The sequence below is a fragment of the Lissotriton vulgaris genome, chromosome 9, assembly GCF_964263255.1.
Source record: "Lissotriton vulgaris chromosome 9, aLisVul1.2, whole genome shotgun sequence".
Classification (NCBI taxonomy): Eukaryota; Metazoa; Chordata; class Amphibia; order Caudata; family Salamandridae; genus Lissotriton; species Lissotriton vulgaris.
In genome coordinates, this window is record NC_141697.1 from 780,145,960 (window position 1) to 780,166,186 (window position 20,227).

At 43.2% G+C, this 20,227-nt stretch overlaps 1 protein-coding gene across 1 annotated transcript in view; it reads left to right on the top strand.

The window, feature by feature from the left end:
• Positions 1-20,227, top strand: part of PPP2R5B (protein phosphatase 2 regulatory subunit B'beta) — a 403,518-nt gene that overhangs the window by 350,085 nt on the left and 33,206 nt on the right. Inside the window, exon 6 of the mRNA XM_086938500.1 lies at positions 5,006-5,065. Within this exon, the coding sequence (XP_086794626.1) occupies positions 5,006-5,065 (60 nt within the window). The remainder of the gene's footprint in view (positions 1-5,005; positions 5,066-20,227) is intronic.

Below are 20,227 nucleotides of genomic sequence, written 5' to 3' on the forward strand. Positions count from 1 at the left end.
TGAAATTATGATTTAAAAAATTTAAATAATCTTTTTTATGGATCATACAAGAAAAATAAGAGAAAACCTTCAACATCATCATTCCTCTGTGAACAATGATACATTAAGACTGAGAGAAATGTCAAAATAGTGGGAACATACTACCTTGCAATCTTATTTGGATGTTGACTATGTAACAAAAGATTTAAGAAATGTAGCCATCCACCTCTGTGTCCATTTTTGGTAATCTCAGTAGTGGAAACAAATGGGCAGATGAATTTTAAAAAGCTAATTGTAAATCTAATTAGATTTGCCAAAAGGCACCAAGGTAAATTGAACGATGCTTTTGAAAACTACAATTAGTAATAGTGGTACCAGAAAAAAAGCAAGAAGACACGGGTAAGAAATGACTGTCACTTCAAATAGAATCTTTTGGAGAACCACCATGCGAGAATGCATACCTTAGCCAGGATGTACTTAATGAGACCGTCTCAGTTTCAAAATGTGTTTCCTCTAATGCTGAAAATATAAAATGACACTAACAGAGAGACTTGTTCTTAGAGAATTTATAGGACTACTTTAGGTTTGATAAAGCAGGAAGGAGGGTGTCAGAATTACAGACAATGAAGCGGGTGTAGAGGGGGCATAGACAGAAAAGAACATCAGGCTCAGATCTATATAAGATATAGGACTTCTGGACAGAAAAGGCACAAGTAACCATGACTGAATTTTAGTATTATCATCTTGTTATCAAGATTACTTGGCAAGGAAGAGTTGGAAACCTTACAGTGAGGGTTTTGATATCACCTCCATGGATTAAATGGATGAGTTGTAATTGAAAATGAAATTGATATTTATCTTTTCGTTTAAGCATTAAAAATGAAAATAATTATTTATTTCACTTCAAACCCGTTCAATAAGTAAAACATAAAATTAGTGAATAGACAGCCTAACCTGTTTGCAATCCTTATGGATTATATGATTCGAATGTGCATCAGAAGAAAGTCAGTACACTATGTATTGAAAGATTCATATATATTTGTCAAAGAAATAGGTTAAAAAGTAAAATGATCGATCTTTTACATGTTAATTTCTCTGATAGTGATTTTTTAAAATAATTTCATTCTAGTGATCTGAGAATGTTTTATGAACCACTTTACAGGACATTCTGATCATCTAAATAAAGAACACGATGCAGCATTTATGTGGTTATTGAGTGTTGTTCATTCAGTAATAAAACCATCCGATATAAGGGAACATTTTGCCATATTGAATATTGATGTTTCTGGAAGAAGGATGTCAGGAAGTTTTAAATACTCGGTTCTGCAACAAACAAAAAGCAGACTTTTCTATTGGAAATATGAGAAAGATTGAATGTTAAGTTACAGTAATGGGTTTGTCTATTGACACTAGATGAATATCCCCATTTGTATAAAAACATCATAAAGTGATCTGATGTATTTTCGACCAAAGTAACATACCCAAATGTAGTAGGTATGGCAAGTAGGTTAGTTTTCTCTGTAATAATTTCTCTTACATGCCACTATGCCACATTTAGTGCATGTAGACACTAATTATCAATGGTAGTTGTCACTTCTCCATTATATGTGAGAGACAAAGTGTTTTTTTTTGGGGGGGGGGGTTAAATGGTATTCCAAAAAGAACAGGACTATATTCAGGTGACTGTAGAAGTAGTCTCCCTATATATGCACATTGCTCATTTAAAACGATATGTATGCTACGGAGTATTTTAAAGTGAAAGATCTACTAGCCTTAAACAACACACTCAACTGTTGATTGAAGTGGTACTGCTAGTTTTGAAAACACGTCTGATACAGCAGTAGACACAAAATGTACACTATCACTTGCTAATTTGATGTTTTGATTGTGGGACAGGGATTTGTTGTGGGCACAGAAACATCAGATATTGTTTGAGGATGTAATCATCTCCTTATGCTACATAGGCGATTTGCCAATAACCTGGAAGGAAGGAGAATCCTTGTTATTTTATTGCTTAAAGTTTCTAAGTGTGAATGAATGTAATCTGTGATTCAGTAATACTCAGAAAGGATTACATCTAGACTTCCCAATACCAGTATTATCAGTCATAACTAGATTGATTACAAAATTTAAATAAGAGCCCTACTATTAAAAATAAGTATTGCATTCTGAACATACACCCTTCCACAAACATCTTAAATGGATTTTTTATTAAAAATTCTCTTAACAACAAGAAATTGCTCATAGATGAAGGATTTCTTGCAGGGATTAAACTAGATAGCTGATCATTCGGAGTTTGGAATTTCCCCCAAATGGGTGAAAGAGCATTTGTACATGGCCGGGAGAGAAGGAAGGGAAGGTATTGTAATAATAAAGAAATAAGGACTTAATTTACAGAGCAGCCGATTGAATTCATCAAAACAGGTAGAACAAAGGAAAGGCAGGTTGATCATAGTGTCACTTTAGCAACACTGCATTATTATGTTATGTTATGTTATGTTATGTTATAGTAATATGAATTTATAAAGCGCATTATCACCCAGGGGTATCTAAGCGCTATCAGCGGAAGTCCCATGCCAGTGAGGAGAGCAAACCCTGCTCAGAGGGGCCCCCATGCCTCCAAGAAAAGCACAGTCTTCAATTTCTTCCTAAAGGGAAGGAGATTAGTTTCCTTCCGTAGTTTAACTGGGAGGCTGTTCCATGCCTGAGGGATATGAGTTGAGAAAGCTCTACCACCCATGGACGCAAGATTAAACCGGGGCAGACCAAGTTGCAGGCATCAGCTGACCGAAGCGTCCTGCTCGGTGTATAGTTAATCAGTCGGTCCTTAATATAGCTAGGGGCTGAGCCGTAAATGGCCTTGTGCGCAATACAGAGGCTTTTGAATTTAGTTCTCTGAATAATCGGAAGCCAATGTAGGTCCTACAGTTAGGGCGTGGCATGTGTTCGCCTGGGTTTTTGAAAAATTAGTCTGGCCGCGTCGTTCATTACAACCTGGAGCCTAGCCAGGAGATTTTTTGGTAAACCATAGTATAGAGAGTTACCATAATCGAGACGCGACAGAATCAGAACTGAGACCGCCAGTCTGAGAGTGGCAAACGACAACAGTGAAGACAATTTCCTAAGCTGACGCAGTAAACCGACACAGGTTCCAACCACCGCAGAGACCTGCTGTGTCATGGATAACAAGGCATCAACTTTGATACCAAGGCTTTTTACCGCCACAGCGGATTCCGGAAAGGGCCCCAGTTCTGATGGCCAAAACAGATCACTCCAGGGATTTGAAGCTGTGGTGACTGCTAAGACTTCAGTTTTGTCAGGGTTTATTTTTAATGAATTAGCCGACATCCAGTTGATGGTGAACTTGAGAATATCTTGCATTCTCAGGTGAGCCCTAGGCGAATGGTCAATATGGATCAGGATTTGAGTATTGTCTGCATAGTTATAAACCCTGCAGTCCATCTGGTTCAGTGCTGCTATCAAGGGCTGCAAATAGAAATTAAAGAGCAGGGGTGATAGAGCTGAACCCTGAGGCACTCCACATGCCAACTTGGCTGGGTGGGACACCAGATCTGCTAGTTGGACTCGCTGGGAGCGGTCACTAAGGAAGAAAGTCAGCCAGGCCAGAGCCGTGCCCTGAATCCCTAGATCTCTAATCTGCGATATTAATTGGCCATGATTAACAGTATCAAATGCCGCGGATAAGTCCAGTAATACCAGGGCACACAGAATTTTCCTATCAGCCCAGAGTCTCAGGTCATCCAGCACGTAGAGCATGACCAGTTCCATGCTGTGATGGGCTCTAAACCCAGCCTGATTGGACTCAAGAAGATAATTAGACTGTAGGTGGCATGTAAGGGAATGTAGAACAAACATGCTGTTCTAGAATTTTTGCCAAAAAGGCAGCTGAGAGATTGGCCTAAAGTTCTTTAAATTTTTAGGATTTGCACCTGGTTTCTTTAGAAGTGGAATCACCCGGGCTTCCTTAAAATTGGAGGGGACGAACCCCGTTACACAGCTGCCTTCTCATCAACACTTCTCGGTTTGCTGGTCGGCATAGTATGCTGCATTTGCTTTAAAGGAAACAAATCTTCTTTCACTGTAACACTCACATGATACCATATTGTGGATCTGCTTTAAAACATATTGAAATCAGTGAATTTGATAAAAGGGGACGCAGAATGAAAATAGCAATTTCTGCTTTACAAAAAGACAAACACATGAAAAGGTCCCAATTGCTTGATTAACCTTTTTGGGTAATGTTATCGAGTATTTTTAATCAGTATTTATTCTCCATTAGGAAACTCCTTTGTGTATATTTGGTTCTTAAACAGGTTTGGTATTGGCAGTTTTCTAAATGCTGCCTTTTCATGGATGAGAGTCACTTACTGGTGAGTGAGAGCTTTACGTCTTTCTTGGATCACCAATTATCCCTCTTAGTCTATTTATTCATCAGACCACATCCAAACCTTCATTTTCCAGTTTTCCACCCATGCAAATTGATTCATCTATATGCCCACGCCCGTAAATGCATTATTTGAACCATCCATACACATTGTCGTGCATCCATTCGTCCACCTAGCTTGTGTGTATGCGTGTGTGTGATTCAACACCTGTGTCTGTGTAGCTTTATATATGCTTGTTTGTTGCTTGGTTGCGCAACTCTGCAATCATTTTAACACAGCCATTAAAGTAAACAACATCTACAGCTTGCATTTAATAGGCAATGGAGCCGCACAGGAAGCATTAATGCGAAATGTAAGTCCAAATTCAATGGGATTCATAGCTATTCCAAATTGGGCCATATGACAATTAATACAGGATGAGATTTTTGTGAGTCTTAGATTGCTAGGTCACTGCCATTGGTACATGGTTACATATGCAATGTGGCTTCTTGGTTAACATCCTTTTCCCTCAGCAAGTATATTCTTGCCCTGTTTTCTTGTGTATTACATCGTATTCACATGTTCAAACTAATTTTTTGAAAGATAAGTAGAAAATGCTAATGACACCCATCATCCCTTAGGTTTGTCTATGAGACCGAACACTTCAACGGAGTGGCCGAGCTGCTGGAAATACTCGGAAGGTAAGTCAAGTCCCATCATATAGAAGCATCTTTGTTACAAACAAGGGGCCACATGCACGACTGCTTCATTTTGCATTTTCCTAATTGAGACTTTTTTCAACTCGCAATTAGGAAGTCGCACAATGCGATGAATAAAGTGTCATAGACACATTTACTGATTCCTAATGGGGTCGCAATCGGCCTACCTCATCAATATTCATGAGGTAGGTCGCAATTTGCGACCAATTGATAATCGCTTAAAACACAGGGATGGGCTACCATGTATGTGTTTGCTTTTAAATAAAGCAAAAAAGGAAACCGGATGCTTTTCAAAATGAAAAATGAAATGTTTCAGTTTCATTTTATAAGAGTAAGCAGTGGTCCATGAGACCACATTTTCTGCTGTTTAAAAATGTTTTCGCAACTATTCACAAAGTGGAAGGGGTGCCCTGGTGACCCACTTCCCATTTGCGACTGGCTTACCACCTACTTGAAGTAGGCGGTAAACCGCAAATGTTTTCCAACTGCATTCTGGTCGCAAAACATTCATACATCCCCATATGACTCGTTATTAGGACGGGACACCCTTGACATGCCCCTTCCTAATACCGACTTGCAAATCCTATTTTGTGAATCAGGAATAAGTTAAACACTCACAAAATGGGGTTAGTACATGTCAAAAGGCTATTTAGCCTGATTCTTAATTTGCGACCGCTAAAACCTTTTGTGCATGTGGCCAAGAACTCTAAAGAGTCCTCGTCAACAAACATATATTTTCAGAATAAATAATTTTTATGACACACACCGTATATTACAAGTCTCAAGACATTGGCGAGAGTACTTATAGATGGGGGTGTCCAGATTAAGTCTATGAATGCTGAATCCATGGCAGGGTTTCAGGATAGCCACTGACTATGTCACTGAATTTGATTAAGATTGATTGTATGGGAATTAATCTTTTCTGGAAATGCCTGTTGGCAGCAGTGCAGACTTACCAAATAGTATGACGTTGACAAAAAACAACAAAATGGCTTGGCTTTGTGACGGTCCATCTCTTTATAAAATGGTAGGATTCTGAAATTTCCACCCTAACTCGAATCTTTAAGCGAAAAGGTTTGATGCAGTTGATGGGATGTATCACAGTGTACATTTTCATTAACATCCCCTCCCCTCCAACAACCTGCCCTTTCTCAGCATTCACTCTCAAAGCATCTGTCTTTTTTCTCTGCCCACCCTCAGCGCCTGACTCTACATACTTTAGGCATCAAACAAATGTGCACGTTGTTGCCCCAGAAACTCATCTTAAAACAGAGTATGTTGATTTTAAATTGATATAAACCGTTGTGAAAACTATTAGAATACATTTCCCCAACTTTATTGCAGTTTTGCTGATTCATTTTACATTTTGAGGTGCCTATATCCACACTGGCTATGATCTAATCTAAAGGGCTTCTTTCTATATTGTTAAGTGATTTTCATTCTTTTCGGTTACACTAGTTCAGCATATTGTTGAAAATTACAGAAGGCCTTGCTAATTTGTGATCACTTTTTTATTGGGAACCAACACGAGTTATTGCAAAAATGCTCATCACTTCGTTCAAAAAATGGAAAGTCGTTCACCTTGAGGAGCTGTTATAAACAATGCTCCAATAAATAATAATTCACTTTAGATAGACACAGTGAATGTACCAATATGCTTCTTTTCCCATTAGAGGGACACAAAAAATGAGGTGCCAATGATAAGTCGTTCACCATAGAGGGACCCAGTAAATGCCCCACAGCCAATTATTTGACTTAGATACTGTGACTGCTATAAAAAGTCAATCAGCTTAGGCATTCACAAAGAATGATGTATCTGGCAAACGTTTACTTTTGCAGAACACACTGAATATAGCAATAGACACTAATAAGCCTGGAAAGGGCACATTAAACGTTATATCTATAAACAGTCTTTCACTGAAGAAGGGCAAAGTGATATTGCAAATAAATAACCTTTAACCTTATCGGCCACCCTAGGTGAGATTCTGCCACTACCAAACAGGAACCCTTGCAAACTATAGTACAAAAAAGTAACTGCAGGTTCTCCCCTTAGCTTAAAGATCTAAAACGTGGGACCATGTCGACTGGATGAGAGTCAGCGAACTCACACACTCCATCTCCTGTAGCACCCACTTTAAGTGGGTGCACTACAATTTCCTTCACAGGACTTCTCCTACTCCCAGGGACATGCAACTTGTGACTCCAACTCGCTCAGTTAATTGTCCCTGATGCAAAGCCGGTGGAGACGACTTTTTGCATTTAGCTTGGCACTGTTGACTGGTATCAGACTTACTGGACCCAGGTAGTTGCAAAGGACCGCACATCTGAGCATAGGCCCCCCTCAATGTTGTCTGTTTGGTAACAGTAAGCATCCAAAGAGCAGGAAGATAGCATATAAATGTGTGCAACTGGTATTGGTCTTGGCTAGGTGAAGAGTCCCCAATTTGTGGATGAAGGCGAAGGGCACCCGATATTGCCTACTGACATAAGGATGAATATGAATGGACCCTGAGGGAAGAGGTCCACATAAGGCTTAGCAAACGAGTCGACAGGGTAGAAAAGGACCTCTGCCTGGAGAGACCTCTGTGACACACTCCTCGGCCCAGACTACGACAGAGCTTCTATGGAAAGTGATGGTACTGACACAGGGTAAGGTGAGGCATTAAGACGAAAAAGGGATTCATCTCTCTTGTACCGGAACTGGAAAGTATGGTGCGTATGGCATGTATGCCTAGTGAAAGTCGATGCTTCCAGTTCAATGTTGACAATCCTTTGTCTCTGATACTGATTATCGAAATGTCATATTGTGTAACCATCACAAAGTCCTTCGAAATGCACACCAATGGCTGCTGCTTTCTTATTGTACTGTTATATAAAACTGAAAAATAAAGTTTAAAAAAGAAAAGCTCTAAAACGTGTGGTCCACAGGAAGGAAGCCTCAAGCGGAAGATGGAGTATGTCAAATGTGCAACATCCACAAGTGTAAAGTCAGGGAGCTGCAAAAGTGTGATGGCTCTGAACATATTAGCTGTGACCCAGATCTCTCCTAAGAGTTATTCCGTATAATAACTCAGCTACAGTTGCCAGAGTCTGGCCAGTCAGCTGTCGGCCATCGCCAGAACTCTGTGACACTTCTCATGCTTCTTCTACAATCTGAGAAGATTTTGTTACCTGATGATATATTTATTGACTTTCCTATCTAGATGCCTGCACCTTTATCCAATGCTCAGCTAATTGCGCATTTTACTAGCGGTCACCCATCCGGCTCCCAAAGGACCACAGTCCATTTAAGCATATAAAACAATGTTTCCTAGTCTGAAAAAAAGTAGCTTTACCTCCTATTTACTAGCTCCCCAGCCCACATAATGTTTCCAAAAGCCTGAAAATCTGCATTAGTGAAGCCACTCACTCCTCAAGAAATCTTTCTTAAATCTGCTGGATTTAAAAAAAACGTTCATCCTATTCCCCTCCTCCCATTCCTATTAGAACTCGTGTAAAATTTGCATTAAACCAGTTACAAAAAATTGGAGAGGCAAAATGTTATAATGTCGCTTCTCTTCTTGTCCGGAAGTAACACTGAGCTGATGAAATTGTCTGTAGCAGACAATTTATGGTGGCCTTTTGACAATGGTAGTGTCAGAGCACAGCTTTTAGATCTTTCATCAGTTTTAGACGCTAGTGACCACAGCATTTTGATCAATCCTCTGTTGTTGTGGATTCTTTATGGCTATGGTCCTTATGCACAAGGTCCTGCACTGGACGGGCGCGGCCTATCTAAGCGAGAGGATCAGCGCATACATCCCTGCACGCACCCTTCGCTCTTCCTCGGCGTACCTGGCATGTGTGCCCTGCATCAGTCGCCTCAGAATAGGTGGGAGATCCTTTTCCTATCTGGGACCTCTCTTCTGGAATGGACGCCCATTAGACCTTCAGCTAGTACACAGCCAGGATATTCTGAAGAGGAAACTAAAAACCTGCCTCTTTAACAGCTAATCCAGCTGCCTGTTTGATCTCCCATGGCCTCAGCGCCGGGACACTATGCTGAGTAGCCGTGCACTTTACAAAACAATCAGCTAGATTCATGAAGCAAAATTGCGATCGCAATAGCTGCGAAAAAGCTATTGCAATCGCAATAGTCAAAAACGGTATTCCTGAAATAAAAAGCGAATTCGCAAACACAGAATTGTGAAATCGCAAAATTATTCGCAGAATCCCGGTAGTAGCCGTATAGCGATTCTGAAATTGCGAGAAACCACGGATTCTGCGAATAAAATTGTGAAATCGCAATACAATTGCAATCGCTATTCAAGAAAAATCGCAATTAGCAAAAAACCCGTAAATCGCTTTTTGCGAGGCGCAATTTAAGGCCAACCCAAAGCAGGTGGTAACTATCAAAGTAAAGGATTTTTTTTTTGAAAAACCGTTTCCCAATCAGTAACAGGTGCTGGCCTGACCAAACACACTTAAGGAGATGCAGCAGCGGCATTAGGAGTCTCACAATGCCAGGACTCTAGATGGTGGTCAGGCGGCGAAGGCTACAGCGAGCAGCACGGATCAGACGTAGGATCCAGGAGAGGATATTCCGCCAGCGGGTCACCCTGCTGGGCCAAACCAGAGAGCAAATATACGCAGAGTACCGCCTGAATGGGCCAATGATCATCAAGCTAATTCAGGACTTTGACCCCCTGATGCAGCACCCAACAAGGCGGACCAATGCCGTGCCCACACATGTCCAGGTATTGTGCAGCCTGCACCTTCTGGCCTCCGGGAGCTTCCAGGGGATAGTTGCCGCTGCTGGGGGGATATCCCAGCCCACCATGTCCCGCTGCCTAAGGAGTTTCCTAGATGCAATGCTGACCCAGCTACACCACCACATCAAATTTCCCACCAGCCAACAGGACTTGGATGAGACCAAGCATCAATCCTACAAATTTGCGCAATTCCCACATGTGATAGGATGCATTGACTGTACCCACATCCACATCTGCCCACCAGCTGAAACGGAGTACATGTACCGCAACCGCAAGTCCTACCACTCCCTCAACATCCAGATGGTGTGCAATGCTAAGACATACATCACGGACATAGTGGCACAGTACCCGGGGAGCACACATGACTCCTTCATATTCCGGCACTGCGGCCTCCACACACGACTGGCCAGGGGAGACTTTGGTGAAAGACACCTACTTGGTAAGTACACTTGGCCCACAATGTTACACTGTGATGAAGTAGCTGCGCTGCACAGGCACGCACCCTCTGCTCCTCTCATTCAGGTGACAGTGGCTACGCCCTCCGTGAATACCTCCTCACCCCATACCTCAACCCTGCTACACCACAGCAACGGCGCTACAATGTAGCACACATACGCACAAGGAATTGCATTGAGAGGACATTTGGGCTACTGAAGAGCAGATTCCGCATACTGCACAAGACTGGTGGGGCCATGTACTACAGTCCTGATGTCTGCTGCCGCATTGTGGCTGTGTGTGCAATACTACACAACATTGCTACCAAGCGCCGGATACCTGTAGAGATCTCTGGCAGTGAGGCGGAAGGGGACGACCGGCCGCCTGCACATGTGCGTCATGCTCGCGGGGAACATCCTGCTGAAGGACACAGACGGCGCAACCACATCACAATGAACTGTTTCTAGTGCACCCACTCCCCTCACCCAACAATTCACAAATGCATGCTTATGGAAATAATGACAGGAGGCCGATGTACAATGCTTGAATAAATATTATTGTTGAAGGCACAATAATAATGACAATTTGAAATGATTTACATGTGAGTAGTATTGCGCCATACTCCTCAAAGTCATAAAGACAACATGCTTCTGTCATCAGCATGTCCCTGCCCATGGCTAGTAATGTCAAGTGCGCCACCGGCGCGCGGCACCCAATCGCCTCTCAGGCTCATCCTCAGGGAGGGCACGTGAACCCGCACTGGGCCTGCTGCTGCGGCGTAGGACACCGACCTGTGAGGTAGACAGGCTGCTGGCACTCGAGGTCCCCTCACTAGTGTCGTCCCTTCCACCATTGTCTGGGGCAGTTGGATGTAGTGCCAGTACAGCACTGGTCACATGCTCCAGTACACGCGCCACATCCTCGCAGCATTGCACCATCTGCTGCTGCATTGCCAGGGACCGACGTGACAGCTGGGAGGTGGCATTACCTATCACGTAGTTGGAACGCGTGTAGGCAGATAGGCGCGTGAGTAGCTGGCGGTGGCGGCGGCGGGCGATGTTGCGCTGCGAGATGATGGCCGCTGTGTTAGCCTCAATGGCAGTTGTCATTCACTCAATTCTATCCGACACATTTGCAACATTTCTGCCTATGTTGTGCAGCTGGAGTTGGATTGCACCTTGGCGTCGTGCCTGCAATTGATGGATGCGCAGCATGCGGCGCTCAATACTGAGCCCTGGCACACGCACAGCCATCCCCCTCCTGCCGGTGCGTGCTGTCCTCTGCTGCTGCTCCCTGCCATGCCTGCTGTGCTGGCTGGCCACAGTGGGTGTGCGTAGTGTCGCCGGTCTAGCAGCACCTGATGTTGAGGGTGCCGCTGGTGGTGGTGTTGCAGCTGCCAATGGTGCAGCACCTGATGGAGCTGGTGCTGATGGTGGTGGTCTTGCAGCTGGCAATGGAGCAGCGCCTGATGGAGCTGGCGCTGATGGTGGTGGTCTTGAAGCTGGCGATGGAGCAGCGCCTGATGGAGCTGGCGCTGATGGTTGTGGTCTTGCAGCTGGCAATGGAGCAGCGCCTGATGGAGCTGGCGCTGATGGTGGTGGTCTTGCAGCTGGCAATGGAGCAGCGCCTGATGGAGCTGGTTGTGTGGATGTTAGCACCTCCTCTGCATCCTCTGCTGCCTCATCTATCTGCAGCCTATCGCTGTCGCTGCTGTTGTTGTCTGCGCCACCTATGATGGAAAGTGGACGTAGATTAATTGCATGTATCTTTCACATGTGCAGTTGCTGCATGCATGCTGGCTGACATTCCCTGACTGGCTGTGGCATTGCGTACTTTGGGACATGTCTGGCTGCATTGGAGTTTTTGTGCATTGTGGGCAGACTACATGTCCCACAATGCAATTGGGCATATCCTAATGTGCATGGGTTGCATGACTGGGGTTGATTATGGGAGGCTATAGGGTCATGACCATTGTTAGGGGACAGGGTCACAGTCGCATGCCACTTACCTTGGCTGTCTTGGGTGGGTCGGGATGAGTCCAGAGGGATGACCCCTACACATGGCTCACGCTGCAGTGTGTCCTCCACACGATCCTCTATGGGGGTGTTGGGAGGGACTGTTGGATCTCCACCTCCAGTTGCATGGCTCTCGCCCAGCCTCTCTGCCACCCTCTCCTTGGCACGACCTCGGAGGTAGTACCACCTCTTTTTTAGGTCGCCTATGGACCTCTGTGTCACCCCCACAGCGTTGACTCTGGCGCGGATCCCCAGCCACAGTCGCCGTTTCTCGGCCTCTGGCACCCTCCTGGAGTCCTTGCCGAATAGTTTGGTGTGGTTTTGGCAGACTCCATCTATTAGGTGCTCCAGCTCCTGCTCCAAAAATTTCAGCTTGCGCTTGCGCCCGGTGTCACTGGGCCCTGCTGCTGCATCCTCTGCCATTGCTGCAGTCTCAAATGTCAAAGATTTCCAAGTCTGGAGGTGTTCAGAGAGGTGCTCTGTGTGATGCAGCTTCGATCTCTGCCTCAGTGTTCTAAATGGGGGTGGGAACTGCCTGCTTCCTGGTTGTGATGTCATCACTGTGCTCGAAATGCGACTTCCCGTTTTTGCGATCTCGCTATTTGCGAGATCGCTATTCCTACACGGAATTGGACGGATTTAGCGATTTTTCTGCGATTTTGGAAAATGTCTGTCGCCTTTTGCGGCCGCTTGCGATTCACTTTATTTTATCGCAGATTTTGATGAATGCCGTTCTGCGAATTCTAAATTGCGATTCGGTATTAATCGCCATTTAAAATTCGCAGATTTCGGTTTTCATGAATCAGGCTGTTAATCACATAACATTCATCCTTTCCTTTTAGGAAGAGGTCAAGTAGTGGCCCTAACCTCTTTCTTGTGTGAAGCCAATATTTTGAGTGGTGGTGTGTCACAGGAGAAGATTGCGCACCCCCCCCCCCTTAATGTTCATTCTGTACTTGCTTCCTTCACCATGTTACTCTATCTGTTTGTGGTCTGAATCGTCATGTAAGCTAATGACACCAAGCTTATATTCGGCATGTCCCATTTGAACGATAAATTACTCCTTTTTCAAAACTCTGTAGTTGTTAAAAACTGCTGGGCTGCCTCTTAGTTGTAGACGCCCACTAATTTTCTTTAATTGAATCACACAAAGCAGGAATTTCTGCTCCCTTTGAAGGACACCACCGTCTGGAAAAACACCCTCAAGCCAGAAATAATGGACCTGTAGTCAGTCCCAGCAAAAGTAATTTGCAATTTGAGCGTCCCTAAAGACTAATATTTCACTAACAGGTGACAAGAGTGGAAAGTCCTTGCTTCAACCAACTTGGTAATCTTCATGTCTCAGTTGTAAATGCCTTCTTTTTATCAAGACTATATGTTCCAACTTGTAAGTCTAGCTGCTCCAGAAAAGCCTTAAACCGGTTTGGAATGCCACAGCACACCTTCTCTCTGGTGCAACCAGACATGAGAATAGTTTACCTGCAGCCTTCTACATATGTTACCCCTCAATGGCTGTCCATGGGCCACAGGGTCTTTTCATGGCAAATAATCGTTCATAGAGCAGCATATCAGAACTCCATTAACTTTCTGGACTTGAAGTATGCTCTGTATTGTCCATGCCAGTCCCTTTATTCTTTAACCCCTTCGATGCTGATGACGAGCTCAGCTCGTCATCAGCTACGGCGCTCGTATGCTGATGACGAGCTGAGCTCGTCATGTAACGCGGGTTTTCAAAATTCCCAGCACACAGCGGGAAAACCGCAAGCACGCAATGGGTTAAAGAAAAGTCCTGCCCGTGGCACCTAAAACTAGAACAGTGGCGTGTCAATATCAGGCTTTCTCCAAAGCCACTTCCAAACTTTTGAAATTTCTATGTTGCAGTACACGTACTAAACCAAATCAAAGGACTTTTATGAAGCTCTTGAAAACCTGGCTGTAGGATATTGGGTTATTAGTTGTGGGACGTAAATAAGCACCTCAAGTAATAATCTTAATCGTTGTCAGGGTGAACCACTAAAGTCACAAAATAAGCCTGAGCTCAGCCATCTCGTAGCTATGGCATAGATCACACAAGCTTATCTTAGAGGCAGTGTGTAAAGTATTATGCAGTACTAAAACTGTAATAAATCCAAAATGCAAAGCAATAATAATCTCAAAACGAATTAGAAAGGGGTCAAATTTAATACATTAATTAACATCCAAATGACACACCAAAATGATAAACATCAATAGTCAACGGTCGCGGAAGAACAGAACCTAGGCGCAAAGTCCCAATCCACCCCAACAATGCACTTTTAAAGCACCCCCCCTTCACCAAGACCTTGGAGGAGGCACTTAGAGACTCACTGCATGACTTTCAGAGGCCAACAGGAGGGTCCAGCTAAGGTTCAGTTGACACTGGTCAGCTGGGCAGTTGCAGAAAGATATCCTCTTGTAGTTTATTGTGTCCTGTAGCTTTAACCTGCGGTCAGCCTTTTGACTCTTGGAGACCACTTCTTTGTCATACATACAAGAGGGAGAGCAAGTCCAGTCTTCTAGGCTTCATATCTCAGACAGAAGGTTCAGTCCTCTTCAGATCTTCCACAGATTCAGGAGTTTTCTGAAGTGGGTGCCTGGAGGTGCCACATGTTTGCCTGACCTGGACTACTGGATGGGAATGACCTTTAGGTATGCCATAGCCAATGGGGTACAGGTTCTCAGGGCTAGCCCTACCCACTCGTGACATTTTCAAGATGGCCTCACTTAATTTGAGTTCTGAGGGCTGGGTGTGTTCGTGGGGAGTGTACTATGGTAATGTTGGTGTCCTCCCACATATAACACTAAAATCCAGGTTAAGGTAGTCCCTGTACCCCCAGCAAACTCAGGTACAGAAGTCTGGTAAAATCAAAGCTGAGCTTTCAGCAACAAGAAAGTGGATACACACAAAGTGTTTTGCCACTCTTTTTCCCACGTTTCATGTGCGCCCCAAATGTTATATGTAAACCTAGCAGACTTGTCAAACAGGTTGTGAAACTGTGATGTCAGTCAGTCAAAATAACTTTATTGGATTTAACTCAGTAAATTATAAAAGTACATTAAAAGTATTTCAATAGCATCACTTAAGATCATTTAAAAACAAAATATTACAATTAATGAAAAAGAATAAACCACCACCACTAGGAACCATGCTAAATAAAATCAGACATTGTAGCTATCTAAAAAAATGAGGATACATCAGAGCAGGCCTCATTTGCATACATTAATTGGCAAAAGGAGAGTACGAATATACTTAAATTGTAAACAAGACAATTTGGGAGAGATAATAACTGTGTAAAGTGGCCAGTGCAACAGCCATTTCACGTGTGCAAAGCGGGGGATCCGTAGGTTCATGCCACCCCCCCTACAAGATGTGATAACAAATTCAGGTGAAAATATGTTAAAAGTTGTCTTGGCAGAACTGGCATATCCAGCGTTAAATATAGTTTGGTTTTACACATGGAATTTCACCATCGCATAATGTGTGCACGAACCTTTAGACAACGAGTATACAACCCTTTTTCTCTTGAATATGTGCACTAAATAGCTCCTTCACCCATACACTTCGGATTGGGTAATCAACCCTGGGTTAATGAATAATTCTGGCCTACCCAGATCCCCCAAAATGTATTTAACATATTGCACCCATGCTACCCAATGTCAATGGTCCAGACCCAGGCAATCACTTAAGAACTCCCTATTGAATTCCAGATCGCTTTTCAGCCAAACTGAGGACCACAATAATATGGGATGGATTTTTATACAATCAGAAATAAACCCTACACCCAATTCATTGTGCACAATCTCTGAGGGTACAGCCTGGGAGATGCTCAGAATCCGTCTGAAGAATTTGTTCCCTGCTACTTGTAAAGGGTGACAAGGCTTTTATCTCCATAGCTAAGCACCAAATGACACTGTTGACACTCATTTAGCTTTATAAAGGTCCATTGTAGATTTAATATGAACATGACCTAGGTGCCTAGAAAATGCATCAGTTCTATGTGCTATTCTAATAAAGGACTGTACATGTGCACTCATCAAAAGGTCTCAATTCATTTTGCAATCTAGCAAAATGCCGAGATAACAAACATTTTCCGCTTAACTGATGCAATGACCATCTATTAAATAGGGATTCGTTTTAGCGTGGTTCGGCCCAAGCACCATGGTATACGATTTTGTATTGCTAATTTTCAAACTCAAATTCTCCATGAAGTCGATCTAGCAAAAGCTGAAGTTCGTTCACAGTACGTGCTATAAGTACAGTATCATCCGCATAAAGTAATGCTGGAACCTGTCAGTTCCCAACCTTCATGACATCTTTACAGCATTCCCGTAAAAACTGCTCCAACTGGTTAATATAAAGAATAAAAAATATGGGAGCCAATGTACAGCCTGACGGACTACTCTCCCCAGATGAAAGTGTGTGGTGCATTCTCCATTGGACCTGAATCTTACAGCTGCTACAAGCCCTGCATGCAAATCATACAGAAAGGTTACATCATCTACCCCCATTTCCCCCAGCACAGACCAGGCTTTGATCCGTCTACTGTATCAAAGGCTATGCTGAGATCCAAGAAGTCCAGATGAATGTTTTCCTTAATTACAGTGTGCTTATTTATCAATAAATAATAAAGGTTCAGATTTTGTTCTTTCTTACCTCGTCTCGATCTGAAGCCACATTGAATTTCCAACATTCTCTTTCCATTTTCTACCCACCCAATCAATTCATTGATTAAGCAGAACCCTGCCAATAACTTTCACTTCAGCATCTAATAAAGAAATAGGCCAATAACACGCTCGGTCCGCTCGGTTCCCTTTTTTAAAGATCAGGACAATAACTGATTTTTGCCAAGATGGTGGTATATGACCTCTAGCTGCTGCATTCAACCGTTGGGTAACAAAAGAGACACAAAGATGAACACATGATTAACAACATCCCCAGGCACTCCATCCTGACCAGAGGCTTTATCTCATGAAAGGGCCACTATTGCTGCTGTCACTTCAGCCACATCAAACTATTATGTTGTCCCTCTATCAAATGATCAAATAGAAGTGACATTACTAATATTCGAGTAGATGGACTCAAAGTGAGTGACCCATTCATGAGCTGGAATTGATTAGGCCATACCTAGAATGGCTACCTCAGAGTGGCTGATTTACTACTTTCCGGAAGGCTGAGCTATCTCTCAACAGGCAAGCAGCAGTTAACTGTTCCCCGTCTTCCCTTTTAAGGATGCTTTGTATTATTTCTGCAGGCCTTATAATACTGCCTTCTAGCCTCATTTACTGCCTCTTTGGATCTTGGTTTCTGATGAGGGGCCATGATCAGCTATTTATGGACCTCTGTCCAACTCTTATCAAACCATTTTGGGCCAGGTCTAGCTACCCTTCTCCCCTTCCTAATGAGGGCAGTCTGTACTTCTTTGCAAATATTCGTGAATGAGTCCAAAATAACTTGGTCAGGAGTTTCTAACCAAAGGCAAACTTCTAAGTCAGTGCTGCATCTTTGCATCTAATTCCTCAAAAAGTCCTTAAGAATAACCTTACCCTAACCTATTCTGTGACCCTGCTCCTTAGTTACAAGAGTTTCCTTATACCTATTTGAGTTTTTATCCCCAGATTCACACCACTTAAATTTCTCTATACCTGGATTGTGTTCACTATCTGCATTCCATTCACTCTTAAATTTAATTAGAAACAGCAACATGGAAGCACACACAAAGATGAAGTCGATATTAGAGCTAAGGACTATTCCCTAAAATGAAGGGACTTAGGAGAATCATACTCGTCCTTAGACAAAAGATTAATAAGATTGAATTCTGATAACATGAGATTTAAAATATCACCTTGACAGGAATGAGTGAAAATCAACAGCTAACAAAATCATAGGGGACAAAGACCGAACCAATGAGAAGTCTTACAGGATTTTTTTTAGATCTTACTCCAGTGGTTTGGCCGATGATAGTGAATTATAAACATTAATTACCAAAACCCTTAGCTTGTGTGGGAAAAATAAAAGAACGCCTAAAATTTTCCTGAGTCAAAAGATACTAGCTCCTTATCGCAACCTAAACCTAGGCTCACAAATTTCACCAACCCCCCCCCCCCCCCTTTGCTCTCCCACGTAACGAGGGTATGAGAGGGTATGGCGTTAAGACAAATGGCAGCCTACCTATCAAGGCATGCAGTACCCCTAGCATCCCAACTCTCTTGTAGACAAACAATCCAAAAGGATTTATACAGATTAATCCCCTGTTCATCAACTAACAGTGATCTTAACCCTGACACATTCCGGCTCAGTACCCCAAGAGTATTATAAGTCCCCAAAGAAACCTTCTTTCCCATAGTGACCACCTTCCTCCTAACTTGAACAAAGCACTCACACTAACGAACAGCAGAAGGAGAAGCAGGCTCTCCCCTATTAAGTCAGTCTATATATTGTAGTGCATGAAACCGATTATGAGTCGGGTTCCCAAACAGAGTAACGTTGTGGATATATGGCGCTGTTGGGACTGTTGACTTAAGGGCCCCTCTCTGCAACCAGTTACTGTCCCGGGCAACTTGAAGGTCTGGTTTATAAAAATAGTACAGAGGCAAAGAACAGTATTACTATTATCATATTGAGTGCTTGTGTGCCCAACAGTAAGCTCTGAACCAAAAAGGGTGTTCTACAATTAACAGTAATACAATCTCCTTGCCGGTTCACCAGCCCTGCTCCAATCTAGCCCACCCTCCTTGTCAGCAAAACATTATTAGTCATAGCAAATGGATTATTTTTATACATCCCAGCCAGTTCAAAGTTTTGTTAGATAAATCGTTGGATAAATCTTCATGGGTCTCCTTGTTGTCTTTACGCAGAGGTGGTACTCCAGAGAGAATTATCACATAAGGACAGGAGGCAGGAGGAAGACCTATCACTGGCTGCTTAATCAATTCAGCATGACCACCACCTCGATTTTCGACAATTCCCGATTTGATTACAATGAGCCTCAGCTTGATTGCAGCCAATATACTTGGAAGAACCATATTTACTCATATGCATAGCAAATGTATAGAGCCCAATACATAGGGAACCTTGAGTAGGTCTTAAAGATGAAGTAGAAGTTAGACTGGAGGGGTGCCTAGATGGATTATTTTGCTATGATCTCTGGAGTCCTTCCTCATTCGGATTTACCACAACTGATACACTAGAATCCTGGCCAGATAAATTCTGTGACTGTTTGAGGTCCAATAACGAGCATTCAATAGCATCTAATTGTGTAGGAACTGGGGCCAGTTTGGTCTGTATAAGCTCTATTACCCTGACCAAACAGCCGTCAATCAGACTCCTTGTTCCAATGAGATCTGGTACAAAATCACCCTCCCTGTTCCCCACTGGCGACATAACTGCCTGGACTGTTACTATATCTGGGAAAGCTGCAAGATAAAGCGGGGAGGATGGTTTGAATGGCAGTTTCAGCTAGTCAAGGTCTAGTCGTTCGCTTTAGGCGCATAGCCACTACACGAGGTTGTAGAGTATCAGGAGAGTGAAATGCCAGAGCAGGATGTACAGCATCCAAATTAGGCACAGGAGAAAGCAATCACGACTGACCTGCTATATTTAAGGGAAGAGCAGAAGAAAAGGGAGAAGTAAGGGATTTACTTTTCAGGCCTGTCCCATTGACCAAAGTAAGGTAAGGGAGAGTCTTCTTTCTGTGAGGCCAATCTCCTTACCGATAACACTCACAGCTCGGTGAATCATTCTCTAGATCGAGGTAGTTACAGGTGGGGGCCTAGCAGTATTTGGACCTCCTCCCACTTTCTTCTTCCCCATTATGATTATCTCGCACACCAGCAAAGGATTGTGGCAAACTCCAGTCAATAATATGGCAAAGCCAGAGGAAAGAAGGAAATAACTCAAATATAAAATCCAAAGGGGCAGGCCCTCC